This window comes from Cricetulus griseus, chromosome X (genome assembly GCF_003668045.3).
Source record: "Cricetulus griseus strain 17A/GY chromosome X, alternate assembly CriGri-PICRH-1.0, whole genome shotgun sequence".
In the NCBI taxonomy this organism is placed as follows: domain Eukaryota; kingdom Metazoa; phylum Chordata; class Mammalia; order Rodentia; family Cricetidae; genus Cricetulus; species Cricetulus griseus.
Window position 1 is genome coordinate 25,465,421 of NC_048604.1, and position 22,103 is coordinate 25,487,523.

A 22,103-nucleotide genomic window follows, 5' to 3' on the forward strand; every position below is an offset into this window, starting at 1 on the left:
ACTCTAAAATGAAAGCAGACCTGAATAATCTTTTAATTGTTAAAGTGGAAATATCAGTAAAACATTAAAATCTGTTGAATTAATGTACTGATTGATCTTTAAAAGTCCAATACTAATTACCTTAAGACTAGTGAGAGAAGAATACTGTGTGCTACTTTAAAATCAGCTGTGAATTTTCTGCCCCTTCCCATGACTTCATAAAAATGCAATGCGGTATACCTTCCAAGTGTTGATGCTGTTTGGCCTGTCTCTTATTCACCTTCTGTCTTCAGCAAAATTTAACAGGTAATTAGGTTGTATTATGACCTGAAATGCTAGTCTCCTTGACAGCCTTCTCCTCCTTACAGAGGAAAGAAAAATCAGCTGCCATGGCTGTAGCTCTTAGTGTGAGTGTGTGTGTGTGTGTGTGTGTGTGTGTGTGTGTGTGTGTGTGTGTGTATACGTGCACATGCGCGCGCTAAGTTAAAACATTGAACATTTCTTTTTGTTCAGAGCACCACTATTAAATATCTCCAGTTGTCCATAGATCAATCTAATAATAGCATTATCCTATCTGAATCAGTTACATATGAAGAAGGGAGGGAAGGTTTTCTCTTAACTAATTAAGACACAAACTCTTAAGAAAAGGCAGGGAATAGAGAGACAAAGGACAGTTACCTGTAGAGCCTCCTCTTCCCGCCATTCCACACACTCATACCCTTCTCAGGCACTTTCAGTTCTGCTGGCAATACCACATGAAATATTCCCTTACGTGGAATGGTGAGAGGAGGGGGCTCTGCAGGCCCCCTGAACGTGGGTGGCAGGCCAGGGGTCTTGGGCAATCTACGGGGCCTCTGGCAGTGGAACCAGTATTTATCCCTAGTCCATGAATGGGCTTTTTGGAACCCATTCCCTATGGAGGGATACTCTCTCAGCCTAGATACATGCGTGAGGGCCTAGATCCTGCCCCAAGTGATGTGACAGACTTCTATGATCCCCCATGGGAGGCCTCACCCTTCCGGAGGAGTGGATTGGGGGTGGGATGGGGGGTGGGGAGGAATAGGAGGATGGGAGGGAGAGGGAACTGGGATTGGTATGTAAAATAAGATGGTTTTAATTTAAATAAAAGTTAATTAAAAAGAAACATGGGTTAATTTAAATGTGAGGATTACCTATTAACAAGCCTGAACTATCAACTGAACATTTGTAATTAACATTAAGACTCTGTGTGGTTACTTGGGACTGGCGGCCATGCACTGCTCACCAGAGTATGTTCTCCCTTCTTTTCTCTCTGGCTCAGTTGTAAACAAAAAGCAAGCCCCTCTGCTTAGTATAGTTGGGAAAAGAAAGCCCTCATGGAAACCAGGGATTGCACACAGCATCTGCACACCTTCCTCTATCTAAAAAAAATAAGCATGCCCATCTTTCTTAGCACATCTTTCTTAGTTGAAATACTGTTCAACACTGGCCGAATTCAAAGGTCTCACTCAATGTGCAACTGTCCAAAAGTTGTCCTTTATAACTTGGGGCTATTCTCACCCTCTCTTCTCCAGGAGAGCGATCAGTATAGATTGTTTGGAAATACAATAGAAATAAGAATTGTTGGCCCACGCTCAGATCAAGAGCTGTTGTCATAGAGAAGAGCAAGCATGTGTATGAATATGGATTGTTCCAGCCTTACCCATGACCTGAACAGTCAGTGGCATTCAGCCTAGTCCTGGTGCCCACTTTAGAGGCTGGAAGCACATCAGTACCCCAGACAGAGGTTAAGAAGCCTCACCTGAAAGCAATTGCCTTGCAGCTTTATGTGTGGTTTCCACAGAGAATGAGTAGGGGAAACCTATGGCATCTTTGACTCCTTCATCCCTTTCAGCCCTTGTTGAATTTTATTTTAACTTCCAAACCCAACTTTGAAAGTAGTGTTTCAGGAGCATTGCTATAGCAGCATTGGAATAGTGGGGTGCATTGTTCTGAAACAGAGAATCACTGCTGCAGAAGTCCCGACAGGCAGGAAAGAGGCATTAGACAGAGTCCTCCTCTGATTGACTTCATAGTGGATTTTCAACACTGATCATTGCTTGTGGCCTCATAATGACTTTATTAAGAAATGTGTTCTTGAGTAGTAAGCTTCATCTCTCAAACAAATAAAACCACAAATTTAGTTGAACTGAAAATCACTTGTTACTTTGTCTCTTTAAACTATCATTATAACATAAATTGCAATAGTTATGACTATCTCTGGGAGTACACGGGTATTTTGCAGCTGCTGTAAATAAACGGTATTACAGTTGAAGATATGTGACTATAAAACCACAGGAAAGGTAGTTGAAAAAGAACACCTGGTTTCCTGTAGGCTTCCAAGCCCTGAGTATCACAAGACAGGAACTATGTGCTTTTAGGTGAACACAGCAGGCTAGTGTATATTTTTGCAATACAACACTGCACACATTTACTGCAGACAGTTTTAAAAAAATCTTAAATCCCAAATCTGCCTCTATAGTAGTTGAATTATACCTACCCTCTGAAACTAAGAGCACTTTTACAAAATAATCTGAGTATTGTTATGAAATAATTTGGTCTTCTGGACAGATTTCATGGCATGTAACATTTGGGGGCTTTTTTGCAGAAGTTCAAAATTAAAGACAAATATTATTAGCCTTGACCAGGAGATGATGAAACTGAGAGAAAAGCATGTTTTAAAAGACATGCCACTTTGGGAGCCCATTCCACATAAAGGGATAGTTGAGTAAATGAATGGATCAGTTTAGTCTAACTGTATTTAATAGAATCAAACTCTAATTAGAATTTTGTTGTTTTATTTTTATTGTTTCTCATATCTCATTAACCAGTAATTTAACATTATGTATGGGATCATGCAGACAATTCTTGTCCATATAAATTTTTACATCAAGCTGAAACAACCTTGGCATTTGTCACTTGGGCCTATGCATGGGCCTAAATAAAATGAGAGAAGTTATCATTGTATTATATATTTTTAAAATGGTGATTACTAATGTTTTACAGTTTCCTAACAGACTGTATATGTGAACTCACATTTTAGCAAAACTCTGTTATATAAAGTGATAATATGGCTCCCATTTCACTGATAGTAAAATTAAGAGCCACGTAGGAAAAAATGACTGTAAACCAGTAACTAACTGAGTCTCCTGACTCCCAATCATTCTGACTGATATTTCTCAAGTTCTTTCCTTTTTTCTTGCCTTCAATTCTCCCAGACACTCTTGGACCTTCTCCACCTAAATCACAGCATCTCCTTGGAAAGTTGGGTGAAGAGTACATGTGACTCTACCATTTTCAACTTCATATATTAAATTAGTTCAAGATAAAAATTATATTTATAATAAGACAAAAGACCTACTAAAACTTAAAACTAACCACACCAAACTAACTAAAATGATGTCCATTTTAAAAGCTCTTCCTTGAGTCCTACCCGCCTTTCTTTGAGAGTTCCCCTTTTCTTCAGGGACTGAACTCTGTTAACAATTAAAACCAAGAGCTCCTTTCTCCTGGAATGAACACACAACAGTTTCAGTGCTGGATTTGCTGAATGATTGTGCCATGTCAGCAAGGCCTAGCAGAAGTTACGGTGGTTCTGCCAAACACTGCTGCTCCTGCATGAAAATTGGAAATGTGCTTCACTTGTCCAGATGCTTTGAAAAGCCACCAAATCGTTTTGCTTAGTTGTAATTGTTTTAGTAAGTCATTTCATTATCTCGATCTCTCAGGTGGACCTAGCTGGATTTCATCAAAGCCAGGCACTACTGGGTGTTGTCATTGATAAAGTCCTAGTGAGGGTCCCTGGAATGGAGTTCACTCTAGTCAACCGTAAGGTTTCAAGGTGCCTGCAGAGAATACTAGCAGAACCTTGCGACAAGAACTAAGCCAAACTGTAGTTGTTTTTGAACTTGAATCCAAATTTATGTTTATTTTACCAGTAAGTGGTACTACACTTGCTATCAGTGCCGCCATGTTTACCTGCAAGCCTCACTTGAAACTGTGGTTATTTATGGTCCCTCACTAGACACTCTGATTCCATTATGATGTGAAGTTCACTGAGTTCAGATAAATAGGAAAATCCAAAGCAACAGATCTTTCATAAGTCTAATGGAGCTCATTGTGTTCTTTTTGCTGAATTGTAAATCCATATTTTCCAGCGACTTAATTAGTTACCAAGTGCAAAACAAGCCAGGAAGCCCCATTCTAACTCATATCTAACTCACAGAAAATAAGATCATGTCATTATTGAAAACTGTAATGGCTCACTTGAGTCTTTAGTTGGAGAAAGACATATGATGAAGTGATGAAGGTCAGGATTATATCAGGAAATAAAACTTAGCTTTGTCCCTCCAGAACTGCACACTCTGGTGAGGAAATAAAGATAACTGTTAGATGAAGACTATGAAGCCAGGAGGAATCAGAGGTGGGGGATTCTCCATCACTGGAGAATTCAGAAAAGCTTCAGAATTGTGAGTGCACTAGATTAAGAATCAAGGTGGTACATAAACTGTATTTCATCTTTCTTTTTCTAGGCCCATAACAGAAACCTACTCTCCATTGATTTTGATCATATGACCCGCACGGGAAAGATCTATGATGACCATCGAAAATTTACCCTTCGAATTCTCTATGACCAAACTGGGCGACCTATTCTGTGGTCTCCTGTAAGCAGATATAATGAAGTGAACATCACATATTCGCCTTCAGGGTTAGTCACATTTATTCAAAGAGGAACCTGGAATGAAAAGATGGAATATGACCAGAGTGGAAAAATAATCTCAAGAACTTGGGCTGATGGGAAAATTTGGAGCTATACCTACTTAGAAAAAGTAAGTATGTGGAAGGGGAAATGAATAAGAATATTGGAGGTGACCCTAAGTACCCAACTTTATGAGGAACTACAGGAGTCTGTGTTCTCATTGATAAATAACAAAAATCCACTGTGAACCTGTAAGGATGGGCTATTTATCAACTAAAAACATCCTCATGCCCACCCTCTGCCAAGTACTTTTTCAAACTGAAGTCACGATAATGGCTTAGCTTTCTACTCATTTGAGCATATTTGTTCATCCCCTTGAAAAGGCAGCTGTATTATTATGAAAGCTCATACTGACAGAAAATAGCTAGTAAATTCCAATACCCTGTGCTAATGTATCTCAGCTCCGATAAAAGGCCTCTTACCCAACAAATAAGGAATTCCTCTCTTTTTTTTACGTAGCCAGTGAGGTTTTCACTGCACACATTTGAAGACTAATTCTCAAAAGTAATTAGCCAGAGGGAACAGTGGCAGAGAGTACTAATTGGTAGTAGTCTTTTGTGTGGACTAAGCCTCCAACAGCATCCATAATGGGAGCCTGTGCCCTCTGTCTGGAATAAGAGGATTATAATCCCACCACAGGAACCATTGGTGAAACATTAACCCCTACACAGTCGAATGGTTTTTGCTCAGATCATTACCAGATGACAATAAGAACAATTAACCTTGATCTGCCATTGCCATGTCTGATCGCCTAAGATATGCAGTCTTTTCTTCCAGATTCAGTCATTTCAACTCAACTTGTCATTCCTGAATTCATTCCTATAGAAAGTAAAGGATGCTTTCCCCAGGAAAATTGTCAATGGTAATCAGTTTCAGGGTTACCCACAGGATCTCTTAGAGGGGTCACGAGAGCTTATGGCACACATGGCAGAAAGGGAGCATTTTGTGAGCTTCTGAGACAACCCTCCAAGTTTGATTTTCAAAACAATGGTGTGCCCATGGTTCGATGCCATTTTTTAGCTGGTTTCCTACTTCCTAGAGTCAGGAATACCTAAGAGACAAAGCAAAGTTCACTTGGAACCAAAAGTAAGAAGCAGTAGTCCTCTTCTGCATCCTCCCAGGGTCTTGCCCTTCTGGGAAAGCTGTCAGAATGTGTAATCTATATCCTACACAGGGGAAATATGCATCTCATGAAGCAAATCTTTCTAGTTTTGCATTTCAACAAAAAATGACTTGGAAAATCCCATGGCTAAGGTCTACAGAGTTTCTAATGCATCCCAACATTAATTAAATCCAAATACTTGGAAGCATCTATACATAGTCAAAATGTTTCATACGACATTTATTGATAATGTTGCTGTATCTGTACATTTTTAAAAGCTGTATGTGTATATTAAAAATGATGCCACTGACTTACCAGGTTTCCTTCCACAGCTCCTCCATGTGACTTGAGAAGTAGCCAACAGTCCTTAGGGGGATATAGGGGGCTATAGCCTCCGGAGCACCAGAGTGTGACCATCTGAGCTAATAGCCTGAAGACTGTAACATCTAGGTCTCCTAAGACTCTTCCTGCTATGTTGTCTATATAGTAACAAAAATCATCTATTGAAAACTTAAAATTCAGCCCTACATACAGTTTTCTCTGATACCAGTGTGGAGATCTGGCCTCTCTTTTTCAAAGTAACTGTTTCTTTCACCCAATTTACTTCTAGAATCACACAAAACAAACTTCATATCAGTTCTCTTTTTATAAATTAAAATATTTAGTGGTCAACAGTTTCTTCAAACAAGACAGCAACAACAAGGTAGAGGCAAAGGGAATCACAAATTCAATACGCCTGTGATCCTTTCTCAAAAACAAACAAAAAGAGAGCAAAACACCCACCAGATGCAAGGGCTGTGCTCCTCGTCTAATAATATGTTAAGAGAAACTTCAAGTTGTTTACTGACCAGTGAAACAACCCAAGTGATTTTAGTCATTGTATTTCATGTGTAATTTATTCTTTAAATAGAAGGATCACCACTTCTTTAAGCAATCCTATTGTACAAAAGTCCAAACCTACACAATACATAATTATTGAATGGCTTCTTACTTACAAAATGGTTCCATTCATAAGATTTCTAATCCTATCATCCATATTCTTGCCATAATTTCCTAATTCACTCTGAAATTGATTTTAGCACATTATTAGCACCACTGATAAATAACTAACTCACGGAATAAATGCAGGGCTTAAATGAAATAACAGTACAAAGCACAAAAATGGGCAATTGAAAATAGCTAGCACTTACTTCAACTTGATGGCAAATCAAAATGAGAACAAACAAAAGGAAAAGAGGAAAGGAAGAAAACAAAAGCATCTGTAAAATCTGGATTCAAAGAAGATAGTCAGATTTTGATGTACTATTTCAGGGGCTTACATCTCTGGGACTCCTTTTGGTCTTTGTAATCCTGTATTTTAACATGGAATTTGCTACCCATTCTTTCAATGAGACAGGAGAAGGGCAGGGATGAAAGAATTACTTCCTGTGGTATAGAGTAAAAACGATCAAACTTAAAAATCTTTTTCTTTACCCCAAATATTCTGGCCTTATGTATGCAAAGTCTCTTGCCATGCTGAAACACCATGCTATATTAAAAATCAGCATCATCCTTTTTACCCTAGCATGCAATAATTTGTTAAAAAATAGTTTGACTTTCTCTGGAGTAGGTGAAAGTTAAACATATCATTTTGTGAACAATGCATTGTTCTCATTAGGAGAAAAATAATTATTTGGCTAATGGCTGTGGTTGCTTAAATGGTCTCTTCTCTATTAAGAAAATTAATTATTATTTCTTAGTTTTTCTACATGTAGTCATTAATTTTCTGCCTAGATTTATGACACTTCTCTAAGTTAATTATATTTTGAAGATTGGTGCAGCTAAGTTTGTATTGTATCTAATGTAAATCTTTCAGTTTCCTAAAAATCACTCTTACAAGCTCCACTTTTTAAATGCACATAAATATATTTTATAATCAATTAATAAGATGGTTTAGTTTTACACATTTACACAAAATGCCTATTTGGAGTTGTTTTCAAAGGCTCGCTCCGGAGATACAATGCAATCTTTGGCTTGCTTTCCCATGTAGCCCCACATTGCCATCTGGTGGTCATGTGGGTACTATGCCTTTTCAAATTTCTACTTTCATTTCTAGTCTTTTTCAAAGTATACAGCCATGATTGTTCTCTTTTATTTTCCTTCACAAAGATTTCTTTTACAGTATAATAATCTATTAAAAGAACACAAGCCTCCCACTCTATTATTCGGACTAATAAGGAATGGCTTTTTATCCGGCAGTAGCACAGTGGACATTGGATAGACTCATAAGCATTGTTTTGGAACAAACTGATAATAATACCAATCCAAAGTGAAAAAGCAGCCAAATAGGGCTAAATGGTATTGTGACAGCAAAACAATTGCATTCAGGAGATTCCTAATGTCTTCCACGTTTTAAATCAGACTGGGGGCGGGGGCTTTGAAGGCAACTCTGAGTCAGCACACTAGAGGAACAGGGTTCAGGCATTGCTTTGCTATATACTACAAGGAAGCAAACAGGAAAGAACACAATAACAACACAGTGTAAATTTTTGGCAAAGCTAGTACAGTGACTAGAATAGGCAGGATGGTGCTGGAAAAATGTGTGGCAGCCATATGGTGATTGTCCCTGGCCCACACCACAAGTGACAGATGTCATTTGTTCTTGGCAAACTGACAGGAGAGAGTGGAAAGGAGCTGGAAAATCAGACTTTCGGAGTGGAAATAATACAAAGGTATTTTCACCAATTACTGCATCTACCCACCCACCTCCACGTCCTACCACCTGCTGTTCCATTCACAGGAAGAATCCCTTCTGGTTCTATGGGGTTTTGCATTGATGGAGGAGAGCGGGCCTCTCTCTCTTCGTGGCCCCAGGCCTGCGCAGGCTTGTGCCTTTTATTCAGGAGTGTTTGCAGATCACAATGGTAGAACTACATGATGTGACAGGCTGCAGGTGTTCCATTTGACAGGACTTGTGCATCTACTTCTGAATCTCCAGGCATGATGTTGGTAGGGAAGAAATGAAGACTAAATGAGCAAATAATCACTGACTTCGGGGCATTGGTATGCAACTGAAAAATCAATAATTCTCAGAAGTATAGGAGGGAAGTGCTATTGCATAACACACATATAATATCACATCATAATTCTGACAGCTTTAAATTCATCTCGCATATGCTTAAGTAATTAACATGCAGAATTATTTCTGTGATTTGCATGTAGAAAATGAAAAGATACTTACTGTTTTCACAGCAAAGTTCAGAAGTTGAACCCAATATTTTTGTTTGGTAAGGTAATTCTCAGGAGAGTTAAACTCCCTTAGTTATATTAGAGTGCCTGGGGTGGAATCATTTTTATTTTTATTTTTATTAAAAGACAAAAGTTAAAGCACTGAAGATGTAGCATAGTGTATAAAAGTATAAGGACTTGAGTTCAAATCCCCAGCACACACATAAGAAGCTAGGCATGCATAGCCTCACGTTTGCCTGTAACTCCAATGCTGTAGGGGACAGAGAGGGGAGGGTTGTGGGGACTTGCTGACCACCAGGATAGCTCCAGATTCATTGAAAGACAATTTCTCAAGAGAATAGGACATAGGGTTATAGAATAGGATAACCAACATCCTCCTCTGGCCCACACAAGTACATATACAAATGTATATGCCCACATACATACATGCACACACTCCACACATACAAATGAAATAAATTCTTTTTTAAAATGAATTTTAAGCCGGGCATTGGTGGCGCACACCATTAATCCCAGAACTCGGGAGGCAGAGACAGGTGGATCTCTGTGAGTTCGAGGTCAGCCTGGTCTCCAGAGAGAGTGCCAGGATAGGCTCCAAAGCTACACAGAGAAACCCTATCTTGAAAAACCAAAAAATAAATAAATAAATAAATAAATAAATAAATAAATAAATAAATAAAAATAAAAATGAATTTTAATTGCCAGTGAATTAGAGTCTTCCCTAAAATAGTGCTTTGGTATGTTTTTTATAAACTGATACTGATTTTCTTATCCTGTGGCACAAGAGATTCCATTTGCAACCTCGTATATGCTAGGCAGGTATTCTATTGGTGAGCTATATTCTCAAGCCTTTAAAAATAATTTATTTTGAGACAGAGTCTTTCTAAGTAGCTTAGCCTGGCCTTAAACTCCCTCTGCATCCCAGGTAAGTCTTCTGCCCTCTGCCTCATGAGTAGGCTGGATTACAGGCTTGTGCCATCAGGCCTGGCTTATGTTTCTACTTAGAATTAATATTAATATTGATTATATACAAGGTATTATACTGTGACAAATAGGTGATAATAAATTACAACTCTATTGTGTATCGAGGGGGTATATAACCAGAGATTTCTTCACTTTTAATGCCTCACTCCCTTACTATAAAAACATGAATCAAATTGAAACATGAAGAATTAAAGTATGTATTACAAATTGTGCATACTACTATTCAGTGTGCATCTTTTCAGGAAGGCATCAACTATATAAAAATCAATACATTTTGGTGGCTCAAAGTTAATACCTGATATACCCTGTCTTCACCTTCCCTTCCTCCAATCCATTTCCACTTAGAGGCAGCAGTGACCTTTCCAAAATACCAACCTGACTGTTTCTCTCACCTCCTCCAGTGTCCATCCTTCAGCTTCCTTAAAACTCTACAGTGGCTTAATAGGCTTAAGTCTAACTGCTTTAAAGCCTCACAGCATATTCTAGATTCTGCTGCATTCTTACCACTCACTATCACTACCCCAAACCATACATGTTCTGACCACACAAAATTCCTCTCATTCTATAGGAAAACGGCCATTCTCATAGGCTTCATTAATATGCAGCCCCTCCCAACACTGTATCATTTGCCAGAAGTATTCTTTCTGTCTGCACGATACACCTCCCTGTCTTTATCTGGTCATCATTTGGGTCTCAAACTGAATGCTCTGTCCCCAGGAAGTTTACTCTGGGCTACGTCTGGGATAACTGTTCTCCCTCTCCTTTCCAGAAGTACTTTGGACATCCTCTGTCTTGACTAGTTTCATACTGTACTATAATTGCTTGGTTACTGCAAATCCCATAAAGGTAGATACCACTATTGTGTACACCAGGATCTGCCACAGTCCCTGGTACATAGTAATCACTCGCTACTTTTGTGTTAAGTGGATGAGCATGTATTTCTTTTAATATCTTCAACATTACTGATATAAATTACAGTATTTTGGTTTTGTCTCGTTTCAGTCTGTGATGCTTCTCTTACACAGTCAACGGCGTTACATCTTTGAGTATGACCAATCAGATTGTCTGCTGTCAGTCACCATGCCTAGCATGGTGCGCCACAGCTTACAAACCATGCTTTCAGTGGGCTACTACCGTAACATCTACACTCCACCAGACAGCAGCACTTCTTTTATCCAAGACTACAGCCGAGATGGCCGACTGCTACAGACTCTGCATCTAGGGACCGGACGCAGAGTTTTGTACAAGTACACAAAGCAAGCAAGACTCTCTGAGATTCTCTATGACACCACTCAGGTCACACTGACATATGAAGAGTCTTCTGGAGTGATTAAGACAATACACCTGATGCATGATGGATTCATCTGCACGATCAGATACAGGCAAACAGGTTTGTTAGGAAAGGGTGTGGCATTACACATCATCATCCATATTCTTTTCTAATTTTTATGATAACATCCATAAAAAGAAATGGTAACCTCTCTGCTCATGTTTGACTGAACAAATTTCTGTTGTACTTCCCATACTATCTTCCACCCTAAATTTAAAACATCAACCTGAAAACTGATTCCTTAATAGCATACAGCATATTTCTGTCTCTTTCATCTTTCAAAACAATTACAAGTTCAGTACTTATCTTAACCCCATATTTGTTCCTATTCGCCCCTGCATCTTCCCAAAGATCTATGTATAAGACATGAAGCTCAGAAACAGCTTAAGCCCGGGGTAACCTCTATAAGCCTCAGTTGATGACAAAAGTCAGGACTCTGGGATTTATTTCAGCCTTTGGATTCATAGCATGCCCTAAGCCAATTACTTGAACGTTGGACACTGCGAAAACCTGACCATCTGACTTTGTAGCAAAGGTTAAATAAAATGAACACATTGTGCCGGAGATGATAGCAAGAAATCATGTGCATAATATCAGTTTTTCCCTCTGGGCTACTGGATGGGTTATTACTTCAATTGTCCCTCTAATTAAATTGTTCTGTAACTATGCTATTCGCTATTTTCCATGTCTAGTGACTAATACAAACACACACAGAGACACACACAGTGATATGCCCAGGCATCACACATCAGAGACAAATCTATTATAGGATATTATTTTGATCCTAGTTTATCAGTTGGCTCTTTTCTCATTTTTATTTTGGTTCTTACAGGACCTCTTATTGGACGTCAGATTTTCCGATTCAGTGAAGAAGGTCTTGTGAATGCACGGTTTGACTACAGTTACAACAACTTCCGTGTCACCAGCATGCAAGCTGTGATCAATGAGACCCCTTTACCCATAGATCTATACCGATATGTTGATGTTTCTGGTAGAACAGAACAGTTTGGAAAATTCAGTGTAATTAATTATGATTTAAATCAGGTTATAACGACTACAGTGATGAAGCACACTAAGATCTTCAATGCCAATGGACAAGTCATTGAAGTCCAATATGAGATCCTAAAGGCAATTGCCTACTGGATGACTATTCAGTATGATACTATGGGCCGGATGGTTATATGTGATATAAGGGTAGGAGTAGATGCCAATATCACAAGATACTTCTATGAATACGATGCTGATGGGCAACTTCAAACAGTTTCTGTGAATGACAAAACCCAGTGGCGTTATAGTTATGATCTGAATGGAAACATCAACCTCTTGAGCCATGGGAATAGTGCTCGTCTTACTCCTCTCCGATATGACCTCCGAGACCGCATTACTAGACTAGGAGAAATTCAGTATAAGATGGATGAAGATGGTTTTCTCAGACAGAGAGGAAATGATATATTTGAGTATAATTCTAATGGTCTGCTGCAGAAAGCCTACAATAAGGTTTCTGGCTGGACTGTACAGTATTACTATGATGGGCTTGGGCGACGTGTTGCCAGCAAGTCTAGCCTAGGACAGCATCTCCAATTCTTTTATGCAGACCTTGCCAACCCTATAAGAGTCACTCATCTGTACAACCACTCAAGCTCAGAGATTACATCTCTTTATTATGATCTCCAAGGTCACCTTATTGCCATGGAGTTAAGCAGTGGTGAAGAATATTATGTAGCCTGTGATAATATGGGCACTCCACTAGCTGTGTTTAGCAGTCGGGGTCAGGTCATAAAGGAGATTCTGTATACACCTTATGGTGACATCTACCATGATACTTACCCTGACTTTCAGGTCATAATTGGTTTTCATGGAGGACTCTATGATTTTCTTACTAAATTAGTGCATCTAGGGCAAAGGGATTATGATGTTGTTGCTGGCAGATGGACAACGCCTAATCATCACATATGGAAACAGTTGAATCTTCTTCCTAAACCATTCAACCTCTACTCCTTTGAGAATAACTACCCAGTTGGCAAAATTCAAGATGTTGCAAAGTATACCACAGGTATTAAATTGAATACAATTAAGTTGAACTTGAACTAACTTAATGCTGGCCATCTTATTACATAATCTCAATGCCTTTGTAGAGATGTTCCTTCTACATGCCACACGTTCCTGAGTTAGAAAAGCATGTAACTTTTCATCAGATATAGTGATTTTGCATCCTAGTTTATTATTCTTTCCCTTTAATCTGTTTCTTTGTTTTATCCTTAAAAGCTTGCCAGCATGTTCTCATAAAACAATCAGTATTAAACCAACCAGAAATAAATCCAGTGTCACAATCCATGTGGCCTTAAAACCAGTACCATATTATGAGTTTCACTATAGTGAACTGAGCCTAGTTCTGGCATTGCCTATATAAGGGAAAGGATATTGTTTCAGAGTGAATCAAATAAGGGAAAATGGTTACTTTACCTTCCCACTGTCTAAACATTTACAGCAGAAGCATATCTTTCAAGTTTGGAAATGCTTTCTGAATGCCTCTTTTCTTTTAAATTTTGTGTTTCACAGACATTGGCAGTTGGTTAGAGCTATTTGGTTTCCAATTACATAATGTACTACCAGGATTTCCCAAACCAGAACTGGAAAACTTGGAATTAACCTACGAGCTTCTTCAGCTTCAGACAAAAACTCAAGAGTGGGACCCTGGAAAGGTCAGTACAAATTTTAACTAAAGAAAAAACAAAAGCAAATAAACAAAAAAAAAGAAGAGCATCTAATCCAAAAATATGATATTCTATACTTTTGATTATTTCCTTGAGAGGCTTTTAAAATGACTTATGAGGATGCTTCCATAAAGTAAAGATCGGGAAAGTGGAGGGGTTTGTTGTTGTTGTTGTTGTTGTTTTCCAGACAGAGTTTCTCTGTGTAGCTTTGGAGCCTATCCTAGCACTTGCTCTGGAGACCAGGCTGGCCTCGAACTCACAGAGATCTGCCTCTGCCTCCCAAGTGCTGGGATTAAAGGTATGCACCACCAATGCCCGGCAGGAAAGTGGAGTTTTGAGAAAAGAAAAAAAAAACTAGTAGATGACTTGACAGCTGCTGCAATAGATACATAAGAAGAAAGAGACTTCTTAAATTCTGAAATCAGGTAGCAATGGCAACAATGGATTCTATATAGAGAAAAACTGTGTGCTAAGGGTGATGCCTTAAGAACATGAAAATAACATAAAACTGTTGGGGTTTTGTTTTTTGTTTTTTGTTTTGTTTTTTGAGACAGGGTTTCTCTGTACTGCTTTGGAGCCTGTCCTGGAACATGCTCTGTACACCAGGCTGGCCTTGAATTCACAGAGACCTGCCTGCCTCTGCCTCCCAAGTGCTAGGATTAAAGGCATGCACCACCAACACTGTTTTGATAAAGAAAAACATATGGGCATAATATACAAAGATACTACAATGAATAGGGATAAAGTCTTGAAACAACATGAATGCTGAAACAACCACAAGTAGGTAGATGATTTAATGAAAACCATAAAATACAAACAGAAAGGAAAAGGAAGGAAGAAAAGAAAACTGAAATTTGGGTAGAAAAACTTGACATTTAGGTCAAAACTTATAAGGGAAAGGAAATTCTAGGTAGATATATATTGCAGTTATATCTTTTATAAGCATGTGTAATATATACATGGTTTTTATAACTAAAAGCCACTTTAAAATGACTGTCAAAATATTAAAAATTATTGAATTCTAGGAGGGTTAAGTAGTCTTTTCCCTTTGTTTCTTAGCAAGTTTGAAAGTTTCCCAACTAAGAAAAACTTTTAAGTATATATAAAAATTAGCATGGCTTTCCTATTTTTCACAGTTTTTTCACTTATTTATAAGGCCAGGAGTGAATGTAAGGAGAAGCTATGATTTACACACTTTTTCCAATCTCATTATGCATAATGTATCCCTCTATTTGCAGCAATAACACCAAGATAGTATCAGTTAAACTTCTGAATGTAAGATCTGTGTTTTGAGTGAGCTAGCCTATTTAAAGTTCCTTCTATGCCCCTCCCTCTAAGGCCCAAGAAACATCACAGAAGGGGCATGAAGATCATAAGGAACAGAGGTTGGAGCCGCAGCATATTCGGGACATGGCAAGCAGTTACATTCACAGCAGCTCTGGTTTTCTACACCAGACTAATGCAAGGTCAATCTAGTCAATATGCCAGCATTGGGGTGGGGCTCACAAGGCCCCACTGCTAGTTGAGAAGTTATAGGCACTCAATGTCAACCAGGGGAAAGTCAGGTTTCTTCAAGTGTAAGTGTGGGACCTGGGGTGAGTTTCCCATGTTACAGTAGAGGGCCCTATACCTTCATGCATATGGGCAACACCAATTGCACAATTGGACTCAGGAGAATATACAAATAGGAGAAGACGCAGCGTGACCGTATTATGTGGCATCAGGTACCTGGAAGATGTTGGAAGGGAGGAGTAAGGAGTGGGTTTGATCAAAATAAAATATGTTCATGTTAAATGGAAGAATTCTTCAGAAACTGGTTGCCACAAGGACGTGCTGAAATAGAAAAACCAAAGTACAAAGTTCCTTGTAGCTCTGAAATTGTGGGAACCCATGTTTGAACATAGTTTCTTCTACTCAACTAAGGCAAGATGTCAGACAACTGAGAAACCAGTACATGCTAGCCTTCTGTTTTCCCAGTCTTTGATGTAGGTATTCCAGTTTGGGTTTTGTTTTTTTTTTAAAAAATAACGACTAAGTGAAGACTTAGAGAAGGAATCACCCTTGCCAGCCTTTCCTTCCCAGCAGTCAGCAGGCATACAGCAGGTATCTAACTATGTGCTGCATACAGCAGGTATCTAACCATGTGCTGCATTTGCCTTGTGCCTTCTTTCCTAGATGATCCTGGGCATTCAGTGTGAGCTCCAGAAACAGCTAAGGAATTTCATTTCCTTGGATCAGCTTCCTATGACTCCCCAGTACAATGAGGGGCGGTGCCTTGAAGGAGGGAAACAGCCAAGGTTTGCTGCTGTCCCTTCTGTCTTTGGCAAAGGTATAAAATTTGCCATCAAGGAAGGCATAGTGACAGCTGATATTATAGGAGTAGCCAATGAAGATAGCAGGCGTCTTGCTGCCATTCTCAACAATGCTCATTACCTGGAAAACCTGCATTTTACCATAGAGGGGAGGGACACTCACTACTTCATTAAGCTCGGGTCTCTGGAGGAAGACCTGGTGCTCATCGGTAATACTGGGGGGAGGCGGATTCTGGAGAATGGTGTCAATGTCACTGTGTCTCAGATGACATCGGTGTTGAATGGGAGGACTAGACGGTTTGCAGACATTCAACTGCAGCACGGAGCTCTGTGCTTCAATATCCGGTACGGAACGACTGTCGAAGAGGAAAAGAACCACGTGTTGGAGATGGCCAGACAGCGCGCGGTGGCCCAGGCCTGGACTCAGGAGCAGAGGAGACTACAGGAAGGGGAAGAAGGGATTCGGGCATGGACAGAGGGGGAAAAACAGCAGCTTTTGAGCACTGGGAGGGTGCAAGGGTATGATGGGTATTTTGTCTTGTCTGTTGAGCAGTATTTAGAACTTTCAGACAGTGCCAACAATATTCACTTTATGAGACAGAGCGAAATAGGCAGGAGGTAACAAAAGAAATCTCTGCCTTTGCGTCACCAAAGACTGCCTGTTTTTAAAACAAAAAAATGGTTTATTGTATTGGTTTTCTAGATCAGAACTCTGTATATGTAAATATGGAGGAAAAACATATCCAACTGCCTTTCAATGTGACAGAAGATGGTATTTTAATATTGTTTGTTTAAACTCTTTAAGAAATGACAGAGATTTTTAGTTCTCGTGTGGCAGTATTCAAAAGAACACAAGCTGAACTCAAACAGCTCACACAAATGTTTTCAGAAGGCACCACTTTCAATTTGTTGAGCCATGCATACGTTCAATTACATAAAAAGAACCCAAGGCTCTCAATTTCTATTGTGACACCGAGTTTCACATCAAACTGTTGGCAGGACTTGCAGGCTCCTTGAAAGTGTGGTGCAATCGTATCTGAACCTTGCATCTCAAAAGGCTGCCAGCCCTTTCACATTGTCCAGATCTGTTATAGGAAACTTAAAAGGAAATCTAAAATGTTTTCAAGCACCATCTCCTGGAGTCAGAAGCTGTTTTCCCTCCTTCCCTGATTTTTCCTCCTTGCTTGTGAAAAAGTAAATGCCATGTTGTTGTGCTGTGTTTTGGCGTGTGGTGGCTGGCTTCAGTCTATCCTGCTTTGCTCTGGGTGTGGTACAGGCTGAAGAGCCACTGTTTTGCTTGTGTGTACATGGTACCAAAGCAGCTGGTCGATGTGACCTCTCTCATATGACCTGTTTTGACTCAATTTTTTGTCCATTTGCCCAGCTGTATTGGCGTCATGTAAACATAGCTTTTATTAATCTGGGTAGGAGTTTCTCATTTATATATAGGGTGTGCTTTGGTCATAGTTTCACATTAGTAATCCAGTATTTATACACGAATCCAATGGTTTGTGCACATGAAAGGTAATATACTAAAAAGTATCTGGTACAATAGACGAGGTTTTAACAGGTGTATGTGCCTGTGATGCTGATAAACTTATTTAACTACTGCAGAAATTCCCAAGAGTCAAAATCTTAGAAACAATAGACCTTGTATTAAAGGGAAAAAAGAGACAAAAGCCAACATAATAAGAGTTGCTGCATCATCATTTCTTCCCCCTTAGATTCATCTTTCAAATGGACAATTTTATATTGAATCTCTCCCAGCCATATGCAGAAAATTGAATTAAGTGAATCCTTTCCAACTTAAAACATTTCAACTAATTACAGAAGGGCAGACTAGTTTTTTAACCAACATAATTTACGTGGCTATTTTAGTTCTCTGTCTTTAAATCCATTTATTTTTATTTAATCATCTATTCCACCTAGGAAAATAACTATTTTCAAGAGGGATTGTTTGTTCCACAATAGCTGAGAATTTAAAGAAAGGTCAGGGTTAATGTTAATATCTGCTGCAGTTTCTCAGTCTCATGAATCCTGCAGCTAAAGAAGCCACTTGATGAGCTGAGAGAGAGATCTGTGCCAATTGACAAAGAGGCACTTTATAAAATGTTGGGTAATTGCAAGTTGCCACAATGAAAATTCATGATAGCACAATGTGCCCAATAGAAAATTCCCATGAGACAGCTTCTACCCTCGAATCACAGGGTGAATATTTGCTCTGTCTGGAGGAGAATTTATGATGTCTGTCCATTTAGATTCTTTCCAGTTACTACCTAAATGCAATATGGGGTCATTGTCTTGCTTTGTGATGACAGTTTCATTGGAAATATGAAAAGTCATAATCCAGACTCATATTAAGATTTAAAAAAAAAAGAATCTGACTCTTATTATACAAAGATGAATGACGGAGAGGAAAGGGACCCTAGCAAATAGTAGGGGAGGGTTATTCAAATATTTCATTGTTAAAACATTCAGGTTCAGGTCATCACATATACTGAGGATGGGGGCAAGAAGAGAGAATTCATGATGAACTCATCATTTCTCTTTGTAATTGGAAGGACATTAGCTCAATATATTGCTAATCTAGACTAAAATCCCAGCGTAGGATTTTTCCTGAATCAGGCTTGTCTCATCAGTACACTATTTATTCACAATGAAATTCTGAAAAGTTTCACAAACTTGTTGAAAATTTGAATACCTCCACACTAACCTAAAAATAGACCTTAAGTTTCTAGAACCTCTGATGTTCTTTTAAGTCAATGGGAAAATAATTTGTTAACTGTATATAAAAGTGCATTCTTAATGTGGTGTATTTTTATCACTAACCCAATGTGTCAATATTGGAGTCTATTTTGCTTCTATTTTAAGTGATTGCACTCTTTTGCAACTCACTAATGATATATCATTTTCAAACTGTTTTAAATAACCATTAGAAACAAATACTTGGAGCTACTCCTTCATAGTAAATTACCTTGAACTGTGCAATTCTAGTTTGTAATACGTATTTAGTTAGTTTGTGCCTTTGGTTACCTAAAGTTATATTTGTATTATATTCAGGAAATGCACTTTTTATCACTTACAGCTGTGGTTTTAATACTGCCTTGAACTATTATTGTTCTCTTTACAACTCCTAAAGTTTTTGAAGAGAAAAAGAAAAACCAAAAGGTTAGCACTAACAAGCCGCAAATCTAAGAGAAACATTTTGGTGTTACTTAACAAGAACATGAAAATATAAGTATAGTGCTTCCTGTTAGCAAGGTAGAAAGGATGCTTTCACTGAGTTACAGTTCTGAAGTGTAAATGAAAGAACAATTCATTTGTGTTTCCTGATGACAGTGCAGCTTTGAAGAGAAATTACATGAAACTTCTCACACACAAAAGACAGGAGGCTCACACAGCAGAGCTACACATACCACTCAAGTAGGTTAAAGTGAGAAAATAGTACTCGGATGGTCCTATGAGGATCATTCTGGGAGGAATGCAGGCAACTCTCTGTGACTGCTTCTTTTCCTGAGGCCCATTTCATTTGTGCTTTTTGTTTTAATCTGTTTTACTGTTGCACTACAGTCTACAAATCCAAACGAACTGAAAAGTTCTGAGTTTAAAAAAGATAAATACATCTGTTTTTTTGGTTGCATTCTAATCATTATTGATTGGAAGAATGATTCTGAAAGAAAAGAAAAATAAAGCTCAATTCATTCTTTCAGCAAAATATTTGCCATAGAAATAAGTATGTGTTTTATTTTTAACCCAACAAAATAATGTATGAAATAAGTGTGTCATTTATTGTCACCTCATTGAGGAGATCTATAATATATAGAATGCATACATAAAATACAATATTTACAACATAGCCAAATATGAAAAGTTGATGATGTATAATTTGGAATTCATATGCTACCTACATAGAGAGGTATAAAATTCCATTTTAACTTTAATTAGATTTTTAGTTTTCATTACTGTTGACACAGTTTCAGGCATCCCATCACTTACTTCTTCATTTTCCTTCTTGCTTTCCCACTAGACCTGTTCCCACAGTAACTTTACCTGGGAGTCCAGGCAAAAATTTTGCATTTCTGCAGATTTGTTTGTGTTAAGAGCAATTTAGTTCAATTGCAATGAAAGCAGAATTACAATAATCAAGTATTTAAAGAAAATTTGAGGGAATGGAGTGTTTACTACCTTGTAGGGAAACATGCCTACAGATTGAATGCACAGTTCGTTTTCTTGGAGGAACTCACATATGTATAGCTGGCCTGACTGATATACTTCAGATCTCAGACTGCTCTTCCACGGCTTTCTGTAAGGTTCTTGATTCTGCAAAGAAAACAAAAAAACAAAAAACAAAAAAAAGAGCAAAAGACCAAACAAGAAAAAAAAACAAAAAAAGCAAAGCAAAACAAAACAAAAAACAGAAAAAAAAAAAAACACCAGAAACAATTCAACCACAAAACCGTGACTTATTTCAGTGTGTCCTTCATGTGAAAACTGTTAAGGACCAAATATACTACTGTGTGTAAGAAGAAATTGCTTCCTAAACAGTAATTGAACATACTTAGAGTAAAACTTGCTGTGGATTTTGTCTTGGCAGTTGTCATCTTACATATTTGTCAAAGGAAATGTGTTTGGCAGTTAAAAATCTTTCCTTAGATTTAGTGGTGGACTTTAACCTCTTAAATAAATGTTAGTATATCAGATTGTGTCCTTGAAAAATATTTTACGTGTATGAATCATGACAGTGTCTAAATCTTTACTGTTCTTCTGGCAAAAGCATCAGTAAGAAAAAGGTAAAAAGGAGAAGTACAGCCTTTATGTAAGAAAAGTACTCTTTTTAGCTGCTTACTTTCTCATGAAAAGTAAAGATGTTTACAGTGTATGCCAAGATTTTCAGTTTCTATGTAACAACAGTTAGAGGTTCTAATCATACTGAAAATTGTGTTATAATGGCCTGAGCCATGTTGCTAGGAAACAATAGGTTCCAATTTTGTATTCCTGCTCTCCTGTGCTGAAAAGTGACTGGATACTGTACAGGTTCATGTTCTCTGGCTGCAGTTCAATGGTCTTTTGCATTTTGCTCTGCCTTTCAGGCCAGAAGCATGCATTTTTCTACAAGAGCATCACAACAACATGCTGTAAATATTTAAAGTTAAACATTATGTGTCAATATTTGAAAGAAAGTACTTTGAATATTTCATTTTTAAAAAATAAAACTGCAAATGAACATTGTGTCCCATTTTATTCATGCGCCAAACTGCATCCCCAAATCAGTCTGGTCCACTGAGAGAGGAAAAGTGGCTCCTTAGCAGGGAACAATAAAGACCACATTATTTTGAAAATGTAGGGAACAATGAAGACCACGTTATTTTGAAAATGTAGGTGCAGAAATCAAAAAGGCACTAATCCCAGGCAGAAGTCTCTTCATTTTTATTTTTTATACAAATAGGATCTGTGACACAAATGACCACCTAATAAACAAAGAAGAATGGCTTCAGTGAATTTAAATTCCTTCAGGTTAGGACTTCTTCAAAGGCTTGCTCTGTCTTTTTGGTCCCTTAATCAGCAATAAAGAAAAATGCAATTGAAAAAAATACCTGGTGATGGAGAGCTAGAAGACCAGGGTATCTAAATGCATTGCCCAAAAAGGGTATTTGAACACAGGAATGTCAATCATGAC

The 22,103-nt window shown here is 38.2% G+C and overlaps 1 protein-coding gene across 1 annotated transcript in view; it reads left to right on the plus strand.

Annotated features, from left to right (window-relative positions):
- Tenm1 (teneurin transmembrane protein 1) overlaps positions 1-21,650 on the plus strand; it is a 362,575-nt gene extending 340,925 nt beyond the window's left edge. Inside the window, exons 24-28 of the mRNA XM_027433524.2 lie at positions 4,530-4,826; positions 11,073-11,460; positions 12,233-13,453; positions 13,960-14,102; positions 16,290-21,650. Coding sequence (XP_027289325.1) covers positions 4,530-4,826; positions 11,073-11,460; positions 12,233-13,453; positions 13,960-14,102; positions 16,290-17,048 — 2,808 coding nt within the window. The 3' untranslated portion in view covers positions 17,049-21,650. The remainder of the gene's footprint in view (positions 1-4,529; positions 4,827-11,072; positions 11,461-12,232; positions 13,454-13,959; positions 14,103-16,289) is intronic.
- Positions 21,651-22,103: the final 453 nt, after the last annotated feature.